Below are 10,910 nucleotides of genomic sequence, written 5' to 3'. Positions count from 1 at the left end.
AATAGATATTTAGAAGTCCATTCTTTGTTAAAAACTCGGCATTCTGCATCAATTTTTCTTTTTTTAATGTTAGCCGCCATATTTAAGGGTTAACAGCTAACCTCGGAAAATAGATTTTTTTAATACACAGTAGTATGCTCCTAGGAGAGGGCACAGAGAGCTGCCCCAAGAAGAGAGATTAAAAAGTGAATATTATTAGTATTATTATTCTAATTACAATGCAAAGGGAAAAGTCCTGACACTTACCAATGACGAGCGTGGAACGATTGTCCTGGCACTCCCCAAGGTCCGCAACGAGCATCCTGGCACTCAGAAGTTACAGTGGCATCACTTACTCAGCATCGGGAAGCAGTGAAACTACAAACTCCGAAGCCTTGTCCATTTTGTTAACTTATGTGCTGTTTAATAAAGTTATTCAAGCCTACGTCATTGGTAGAGGTGCTTGAATAAGTAAGGCCTGAATAACTATTAGCACAGCACAGAAGTGAACAAAATGGACAAGGCTTCGGAGTGCATAGTTTCGCTGCTTCCCGTTGCTGACACCGGACTCATTGGTGAGTCACCAGGACACTCTTTGCGGGCCGGTCCGAGCTATTCAGCGGGCCGGATGTGGCCCGCGGGCCGTGCTTTGCCCAGGTCTGCCTTAGTGGAATGATGACCAGGGAAGAAACCCCCTATGGAATGATGACCAGGAGAGAAACCCCCTGCGGAATGATGACCAGGAGAGAAAACCCCTGCGGAATGATGACCAGGAGAGAAACCCTCTGCGGAATGATGACCAGCAGAGAAAACCCCTGCGGAATGATGACCAGGAGAGAAACCCCTTGTGGAATGATGACCAGAAGAGAAACCCCTTATTGAATGATGACCAGGAAAGAAACCCCCTGCGGAATGATGACCAGGGGAGAAAACCCCTGCGGAATGATGACCAGGAGAGAAACCCTCTGCGGAATGATGACCAGGAGAGAAAACCCCTGCGGAATGATGACCAGGAGAGAAACCCCCTGCTGAATGATGACCAGGAGAGAAACCCCCTGTGGAATGATGACCAGAAGAGAAACCCCTTATTGAATGATGACCAGGAAAGAAACCCCCAGCTGAATGGTGACCAGGAGAGAAACCCCTTTGTGGAATCATTACCAGGAGAGAAACCCTCAGCGGAATGATGACCAGGAAAGGAACCTCCTGTGGAATGATGACCAGGAGAGAAAAAGAAGGGGTGGAGTAAACCCAATAATGTCAAGGACCTGAGATCCAGACAATTATCCAGGGCTCAGAAACTTCAAAATGGGCTGAAAAAAATGTATATGTTTAGACCAAAATACACTATGAAGGCAATGCCAACCAGATGGATCCACCAACGGTGGTCAAGTTGAATGTGTGAAGACTAAAAACCTAGTATCAAGGCCTTCTCTCCAATGAATGTCAAAAAGAAGTAGGATAAATTATCCAACCTCTTTTTTTATTAAATAAATTGATATCCAGCAGATATGCGTTTCTGGGTGAACCCCTTCATCAGTCATGCTGGGTAGAACATCGCTCTTGTGGCTGGGGAATATGGACCCAAACGTGCTGGTGGTACTAGGAGCGTGAATAGCCTTGCAGCACCAGGAGAAGTGGCAATGATCCCTGTAGAATGATGAACAGGAGAGAAACTCCCAGCGGAATGATGACCAGGGCTGAAGCTCCGCCATCATCCTGAAAAATGATACTGAGGAGGTCCATGCGCAATTCCGCCCCATTATGAGACCAAGACCACCAACGCAAAAATCACTTCATATATAAAGTCAGATAAAGCATGCAACACAACAGTACACATGACGCATACACATACACAGTTACAGTAATAACCTATGCAATGTAAATAGCTTTCCCCCTAGGGTTGACTTAAACAGATCTGCCTGTTGTTGCACTGGCTTGGGTCTATGTCGGGTATAACGCAGCACTCGCATCCACCCTGGGGGTATAATCACTGTGACACAGAGCTGCTATGTGGCAGTCCCTTACCCCCCTTCATGTAGCAGCAGGTTGCAAACACTGTGGGTGGGACTTTCCCAGGTCTTGACAGCCAGGCAGGCCATGTGTAGCAGCCCTGTGTCCTTTGTACAGCACACACTCCTGGCATCTGGAGAGGAAGAGTGTGGAGTGTGTGTAGGGGGTGCTTTCTTTTTTGGCTACAGAAGCTGACTTCAGAAGCATGAATGAAAGTGGCTGTTGTCCTGAAGCTGCAGTGATTGGTTACTGAGTGTGGGAACCCATGTGTTGGCTGCCACCCATACATTCACATGCAGGGGAAGGGGTATAAATTGACCTTCACTCTTTGCTAGAACAATCGCAGTAAGGATAAACCCTGTGATCATGGAAGTGAATGGTGCTTTGTGCCTCTTATCAAAGGAATATGCTGTGGACAAGGTCGCCTCCAAAGAGAAAAATAAGGTAAATTCCTATTCATTCCTTTTTTTTAATAACTAGAGTTTTACAATGGATATCAAAATATATTTTTCCTTGAATAGATGAGGAAGCCAGTAGTGGAAAAGATGAGGAGGGACCGCATTAACAGCAGCATCAACCAACTACGTAAACTACTAGAGCAAGAATTCCAGCTTCTCCAGCCAGGCTCAAAGCCAGAGAAGGCTGATGTCTTGGAAATTGCCGTTCAGTTCCTTAAACAGCAGAAAATAGGCATCAACCAGGGTAAGTTTGAAAACTGCTGCAAAAATAGGTTGCTGGAAAAGTTTTAGAAGTGTACCAACTACCCCCTAGTGGGTTTATTGGGTATTACACCTCCTAATTATAATTTATTGCAGGCCTGTAGGTAGGGGCCAAAATTAAAATCGGCAAACCTCTCGCGGTTGCAGATAGATTACCTTTAAGTAGAAAGTGAGCTGCTGAAAACCTACCGTATCACTAATTTTTGCCCCCCCCCCCCAAAATTTTTTTTTACTCTCCTAAAAAGTGCTCAGTTCCCTGCACCAACTTGATTACAATGTAATTGTAAAGTCACAAACCATCATGAGCTGGAATATGTACGAGTGCAATATACCATATGATACAATGCAGAGAATTGTTGCAATATGCAAGCTTGGCTGCCCTTTTAACGCTTTCCAATCCACTGTCTGACGTCTGAAGACATTATAATTGAAGGTTGTACAGCTCTGATGTCAGAAGACGTCCGTCAGGATATTCTTACTGTAAATTACTGGCCGCTCTGTTGTCAGGGGGCCGCTCCAGCATGTCCCATACAGCAGTACTGGCTCTAGCCAGCAGATGGCACCATTGTGTAATGGCAGAAAGAGAAAGCCCCCTAGGAAACCCTGAATCCAAAATTGGATTGCAAACGGTTAATCCTTCTTAGAAAGATTCGGAGCCACCACTGCACACTTTCCTGCTCCTCATACTGCCATTCCCAGGGCCGAAGGACCATCTCTGAATAACAGTCATGTGACTGGCTGTGCAGCAAGTGAGAGGATAGTGCCCGTCAACTGCGTGACGTGAAAGTGGTGTTGAACACACAACTGGCGCGGCTATCCCGTCCCGCGTTGGTCACATGACTGTTATTCAAGGGAGGTCCTTTACCAAGTAAAGTTTACCATAGTGTGACATGACTAACCTGTGGATTGTGATATGACTATGATCACCCTCTTGACATCAGTCATGTAACAGGCCAGCAGAAATCCTCAGCCGAGCCGCTTGTGGCAGTATGTAGTGCAGGCCTAATCTATTGTAGTCTTATAATAATGTTTCTTTTTTCCTTCCTCTGGATCAACATTGGGGGGGTAATAGGCTGAACTGGATGGACACGTGTCTTTTTTCGGCCTTACATACTATGTTACTATGGTATTATAAACTTCAACGCATTAGGTCTACTTGACTGCATGTACCACTAGTTAAAAAGATGTATCTATGCTGAAACTTGTAGATCCTGGGCGCCTAAACGACAATGCGCCAAAAAATATTACTGCTATCTTCTCATGTGGCGGAGGGACCTTTAGGCCCCCTGGGGCACCATCAGCACTGACTACGAATTACATGATGGAACTTGTGCCAAGCAACTTTTCTTCATCTCTGCTGCCAACACAGCTGGTAGATACCTGGCCTACGAACAACAGCCTTTTATATGAGGTTGCCAGGCAGTATGTTCATAGCATCCAGCTACAGACCAAGAAGGGGGTTGTTTAGATTAGAAAAACAGTGCTATACCTGTCCAAAGGTTTGGTGTAGTATTGCATCTCATCCCCATTTACTTTAACCCATTAAGGATCAGGCGCGGTAAATTTACGGCGCCTGGTCCTGTGCTTAAAGCACCGCCAATAGTAAAATTACGGCGGCGCTTTAACCCTCTTGCTCTGCAATCAATTAGAGGCAGGAACGGGTTATCAGCTGTTAGTGACAGCTGATAACCCGGAGGAGAAGGCAGGAGGGGTATTTAACCCTTTCTGCTTTCTGCTTCCCTGAGTACACAGTGCTCAATTAGCACTGTATACTAGAAAGCGAAAGTACTGTGTAACTTTCACTACGGGAGCCCGGGGGTCACGTGACCGCCAGGGATCCCTGCTACAGCAGAGCTCGAGGGTCATACTAGACCCTGGCCAACTCTGCCAGTGACAAATGTCACTACAGGGGTTGCTTTTCCCTGTAATTGGGGCTCCTATGGATGCCCCAGCTACAGTGGGAAAGTGTCAAATGGAAAAAAAAAAGAAGGTTCCCCAGAGGTCTTATATGACGTCATGGGGGACATAGATAGTAAAAAAACATGATTACATACACAAATAAAACAAAATTACAGAATAAAACAACAATATATACATAAGAAAGAAAATAACACAAAGCAGACGCCAACAAAAACCGTTGCTGTATGCGCCCTGTATACCAAAACCGTACAAATAGAGGAACCCGTTCCCATACTTTATTTTAGCATAAATATACTAAATAAAAAAAAATTACTATAAATGTAAAACAAAATCATTTTTTTTAGCATTTTACCCTAAAATAAAACGAAAAACGAAAAAAAAAAGTCAGTGAAAAAGATATTTTAAAAAATCGCCCCATATGTCACGGTAAAAAAAAAACGCAGTAAAAATAATTTTGGTAGCTAAAGGAAACAAAGTAGGGCAGTAAAACAACCACATGGGTAAAATCCCTAAAAAGTGTCTGGTCCTTAAGGCCTCCCTCACACAGGGCGTTTTATACAGCATTTAGCGCTGCCTTTTCAGCCCAGCGCTAAACGCTGTACAACATTCCTATTCATTTCAATGGGGCTGCTCACACAGGGCTGAAAATGCAGCGCCTTGCAACGCTGCGCTTTGACAGCGATGCATGTTCTATTTTGGGGCGTTTTCAGCCCTGCGTCGCCCATTAAAATGAATGGGCAGCAGTTTCATCACTGCTGAAAACGCGGCAACACTTGGTGCCGCGTTTTTGGCAGCGTCAACCGCTCGACGATTTTCGCGGTGAGGGCTTGCAATAGAAGCGCTCACCCCGAAAATCAGTGCCAGCTAGGCTAGGTAGAAAAAAAAAGAAAGTAATACTCACCTAGCCGCTGCAGTCCGGGTCGTGGCCGCTGGTCTCTGCCGCTCATCCGGGCTTCTCCAACACTCCCAAGTCTATTGCCGTAGGCCAGGTTTGAGAACCCTGCCTCCAGCAATAGAGTGCTGTGATTGGTTATCGGCGCACTCGATGTCCAATCACAGTCCTTCATTGACTGTCTCAGCCAATCAGCGTCGGCAAGCTCTGATTGGCTGAGACAGTCAATGAAGGGCTGTGATTGGGCATCGAGCAAGCGCCGACAACCAAACACAGCACTCTATTGCTGGAGGCAGGGTTCTCAAACCTGGCCTACAGCAATAGACTTCTGAGTGCAGTGGAAACCCGGATCAGCGGCAGAGACCAGCGGACGCAACCCGGACTGCAGCGGCTAGGTGAGTATTGCTTTTTTAAATTTATTTTCAGCATCCTTGGCTGCGTTTTTAGCCGAGCTGAAAAAGCAGCCAAAATGCTGGCATAAAGTATGCCAGCACTGCTGAAACGGGGCGGAATCTGCAGTAACGCAGCGTTGAAAAACGCTGCGTTTCTGCAAACTCCCTGTGTGAGGGAGGCCTAAGGAACAAAACAGCCTGTTCCTTAAGGGGGTAATAGAGCTGTCCAGCAATATCAGACACAACCTCTAGACAGGTGTGGCGCTGTTTCTGGAGGAAATAATCTTGTAAAACCCATTCCAGGTTGGAGGGGGCTTAAAATATTGGAAGGTATGGCAATTCAATGGCTAATATAAATTGTCATTGCCATTTTTGCTGACTTCAGCCTACTGTACAGTTTTGCAATGTTTTTACCAGTTTCATATTATTTTTCAGGAATGAGATCAGTTCATCTACCAGATAACCGGGAGTACAAACACGGCTATTCCAAGTGTCTTCATGAAACCCTCTCCTATCTATCAGTCCATCACACGGGACAGGAGGCACAGGTCAACTTACTCAATCACTTTCACCAGCTGGAGAGCCAAACAAGAAATCTCAGTTGCCTCCGACCACCTCCTAAGCCCATCTCGGAGCCGGCAAAGCATCAGCAGCAACACCCACTCATAGCCGACACAAAGTCCTTGTGGAGACCCTGGTAGAATGTCCGAATGATGTCTAAGAGCCATAGCACATTGATGAGTGGCTGGGACTTCCAAGAGACTGCTCTGACCACAAGTCTCCTTGTTCTTTCTCTCTGGAAGATACATTCATTCTCAAAAAAAATCAAGCACCTAGAAGTTGTCGGAATGGAATGAAACTTTCTCTGTGTGACTGTAATGTGTTGTAAGTCAGTGATCACAATATCAGAGCAAAAGGATAGTTTATTGTGGAAAATTGAAGACTTGAAGGGAGGTTCTAGTACTCTGTTGGGCCGCCTCTAGCTTGGATGCAAGATGTGATAAGGGCAGGCATAGAGGCATAAATCTGGTGACCGGGCAGCCACGGAAGTGTGCCAATGTTGTGGAGACATTCCTGTGACCCCCTTGTGTGTGCGGCCGACCATTATCCTGCTGGAAGCCGCCAAGAGAGGAACATATGTTACTGCAGGACGTCCTGAACATATCGCTGAGCTGTCTTTGTCCTTCGTACCACTACTAGGTCTGGGACCCCCAGACCATCACACCAGAAGGGGGCAGTGTGCAACCCCTCCACAGCAATAGTGGGAATGAGGCGCTCACCCCTAGATCTCCAGACACGAACATGGCCCTTGTCAGTGCCTAAACTAAGCTTGAAGACAACCCAGTTCCAATCTGTAGAAGTCCAGTGCCCACATTCACCACATCACTGCAAATGGGGGCGACGGTGGGTGTCAAAGGCAATACACATAATAGGCAACATGAGACCAAATGTCCTTCAGCCAAGCGCCTGGAAACGATGGCACCACCTGTCTCTGAATGGCGGACAATTAAAGAGTTGGAGCTGCTGGTCGGAAGATCAGATGATCCTCTCTACTGGAGGTCTATCAAGTTTTGCAGCAAAAGGGCAACTTCTAGTGTGTCTATGAGTGTCTGCTTCATAATGAAGAAATCACTTAGATCAATCATCTCCAACTCCTAGCTCTCCAGCTTTTGTACAGCCACTACTCTGCATACCCCAACAACCACATGCTGGGACAGCTGGAGAGCTACAGGTTGGTCATTACTGAGGTTGATATAAAGATATTAAAGTGGATATCATCTTTGGAGACCCTCTATTTATATGGCATGTCAAGACATAAAGGGGTCTCCTCATTGGGCCTTCCATCTGTTAGCCAGAGCAGAGATCCACCACGAACTATAGCCGTCACTTGACTTGAGATGGCAAAAGCATCTCTGCATGGTTGGTCCAAGCAATGGGACTTCTCATGAATTGTAGTAGGGCCACCTTAATTAAAGGAATTTTTGAAAGTGAACAACCCCTTTAATTACTTACATACAAATTACATTTTCCACAAAAGGATGAACTATATATTATAGCCCTGAGCAAGCAGTTATGTATAATCGTACACCAGCCAGGCTGTACATGGCCTATTTTTTGCAGACCATTCTAATATTTTGGCAAACAATGGACTGCATATAGTGAAGAATGCATCCAACATAATGGAACATGTAATGTAATGGATACAGTCTTATATTCTGTGCCATATTATTGACTGACACGGACTCACATACTGGCTGTGTACCGAAATATTTCCACTAAGGAACAAGAAGTGATTTTGAGATCCTTCATCGTTGCCTATGGCAACAGTATAATTGCTACCTTCAATGTACAATATATACGCTTGATTTATAATGTGTTTATCTTGTATAAACGTTGTAATATTTGTACAGTTTATGGTCTATAGAAGATGCATGTGGGTGTAAATGTTCATATATGCTGGAGGACAGATCTCTGTCGAAAGTTTATAATAAATCTTTATTTCTTTAAACGTGAATCCAGTTCTAGTTTTTATTTTGCATTGGGATAATGGACTCTATCCGCCGTTGCAGAACTAACGCTCCCAGTATGCCTTAACAGCACGCTTGTAGTTGTAGTTTTTCATCCAGAGAAGAACTGAAGGTTGGGGTCCACTGCCAATTACAGCCAATCACAAGGGTTCTGCATGGAGCAATGCTTACGCTTCCTATCCAAACTCCAAAGGCATTGTGTGTGATATAGCGCCATCTACTGGAAAGCAAAAAATACAAAAGCTAGGGTTACAAACTGTGTGCCAGTTGTCTGTGACTTGGGGTTACATTGAAATTGCACAACTATTTCAGGTCACATGCAATTTGCAGCACCCAATAGAAACTCCAGAAATTAAACATCCAGCAGATTTTGAAATTTTTTGTGTGACTGTTTGGCCGGTTTCACACAGATGCTAAAATCGTGCAAGATTTGTGTGTTTTCAAGATGCACAAATATAAACCCATTCTTTTGAATGGGGGTCATACAGATGATGTTTTCCCGCATCACACCGTGATGCTATGCGATGTGGGAGATAAATCGCACCATGTCCTCTCTTAGTGCATGCTCTCAAATTGCGGGGAGACCTGCAGCGTTTTACCGGTATGGCCATGGACAATCGGCAGCAACGGATCTGGGAAATGTTACATGTTTCATGGCCAGAATTGATCACATTGTGGCAAATATTGCAGTGTTAAACCCCTTTAACACTAAAGGGGTTGTCCCGCGCCGAAACGGTTTTTTTTTTTTTCAATAGGCCCCCCGTTCGGCGCGAGACAAACCCAATGCATGTGTTAAAAAAAAACAAAACGTTTAGTACTTACCCGAATCCCCGCGCTGCGGCGACTTCTTCCTTACCTTATTAAGATGGCCGCCGGGATCTTCACCCACGATGCACCGCGGGTCTTCTCCCGTGGTGCACCGTGGGCTCTGTGCGGTCCATTGCCGATTCCAGCCTCCTGATTGGCTGGAATCGGCACACGTGATGGGGCGGAGCTACGAGGAGCAGCTCTCCGGCACGAGCGGCCCCATTCACCAGGGAGAAGACCGGACTGCGCAAGCGCGTCTAATCGGGCGATTAGACGCTGAAATTAGACGGCACCGTGGAGACGGGGACGCTAGCAACGGAACAGGTAAGTGAATAACTTTTGTACGGCTCATATTTACTGCACGATGTATATTACAAAGTGCATTAATATGGCCATACAGAAGTGTATAACCCCACTTGCTTTCGCGGGACAACCCCTTTAAGGACCCTAGAATATCAGAAAGTTTTTTTCGGGACTGAAGGCAAGTTGTCCCATCTTACATGTGAGCACACACAAGTTGTGGAATTACAAGGTGATCATAGTTAACCCCTTCCCGACACCTCCTAACTGCACATACTTCGATATCCACAGCATAGCCGTGTATGCGGCGAGCCCATTCCATAAATGGTGAGTACTGGCTCTCTTTGACAGCCAACACCTGCCAGCAACAGCTAAAATTGCAGGTAACTCATATCATGGCTGTTGACCCTGTCAATGCTGACCGCAAGACAAGTTTAAAACATAACTTTTACTAAGAAATGATTAACCCCTTAACGCTATATGAGTTTACATCCTGACTGATTAAATGCAGCAGGATGTAAACTTAGAACCCGGCCCTAACCATTCCGCAGTGGGAGTTGGCTATGACACAGCGGGGACACCCCACTTGTCTTCTGCATCCTCAGCTCAGAGCGCCTGGCTGCATAATAGTCAGGTGCTACAAGCGGAGAACAGCTGGATGCAGGACACCCCGCTTGTCTTCTTCATCCTCCGCTCAAAGCGCAAGGTGATCGCTCATCTTGATCGATCATCTTGAGCTGTAAATGACACAACGAATTGATAATCGTTGTGTCTAAATGGGCCTTAAGCCCTAGCTGCGGAAAAAATAAATAAAAAAAAACCCAGATACATCACATCTCTGGCACCTTCAGCCAAGCCGCATCTTCTCTCCAGGTCCCCGACACTATTATCCTTCATTTCTTCTGGCCGAGGGATTGAAAAATCCCCGCCTCCTGGAAGTGCTGGCTGTGATTGGCTGACGCTTAGCCAATCACAGCTAGCGCTCGATGAACCATTCACAGTCAATTATCGAGTGCTGGCTGTAATTGGCTAAGTGTCAGCCAATTACAGCCAGTGCTTCCAGGAGGCAGGGATTTTTCAATCCCTGGCTAGAAGAGAAGAAGAAGACAAGTGCCATTGACCTGGGGAGAAGGTGCAGCGAAGCCATAAACAGTGCTTCTAGGTGATGTATGCTTTTTTATAAAAATTTTTTACAGCAGTAAGGGTATATTTTCAGGGTAGGGCTTCTATTTCAAGCCACCACCCCTCCCCCCTGAAAATCCTTGCATGTAGTGCTACAAAGTCACGCGACTTTGTAGCGCTACAAAATCGCGGTATTGCCGCAAGAAGACGCAGCGATATATCGCACAGACCAGCAATG

At 45.7% G+C, this 10,910-nt stretch overlaps 1 protein-coding gene across 1 annotated transcript; it reads left to right on the top strand.

Moving 5' to 3' along the window:
• The first annotated feature begins 509 nt into the window (after positions 1 to 509).
• On the top strand, positions 510 to 8,430 carry LOC136632446 (transcription factor HES-5-like). Its single transcript, XM_066607342.1, has 3 exons — positions 510 to 2,436; positions 2,514 to 2,694; positions 6,351 to 8,430. The coding sequence occupies exons 1-3, from the start codon at positions 2,359 to 2,361 to the stop codon at positions 6,614 to 6,616; spliced, it is 525 nt and encodes a 174-aa protein (XP_066463439.1). The 5' UTR covers positions 510 to 2,358; the 3' UTR covers positions 6,617 to 8,430.
• Positions 8,431 to 10,910: the final 2,480 nt, after the last annotated feature.

This window comes from Eleutherodactylus coqui, chromosome 6, assembly GCF_035609145.1.
Source record: "Eleutherodactylus coqui strain aEleCoq1 chromosome 6, aEleCoq1.hap1, whole genome shotgun sequence".
Classification (NCBI taxonomy): Eukaryota; Metazoa; Chordata; class Amphibia; order Anura; family Eleutherodactylidae; genus Eleutherodactylus; species Eleutherodactylus coqui.
The sequence above is the reverse complement of the archived record's forward strand: the minus strand, read 5'-3'. Positions and strand labels throughout refer to the sequence as shown.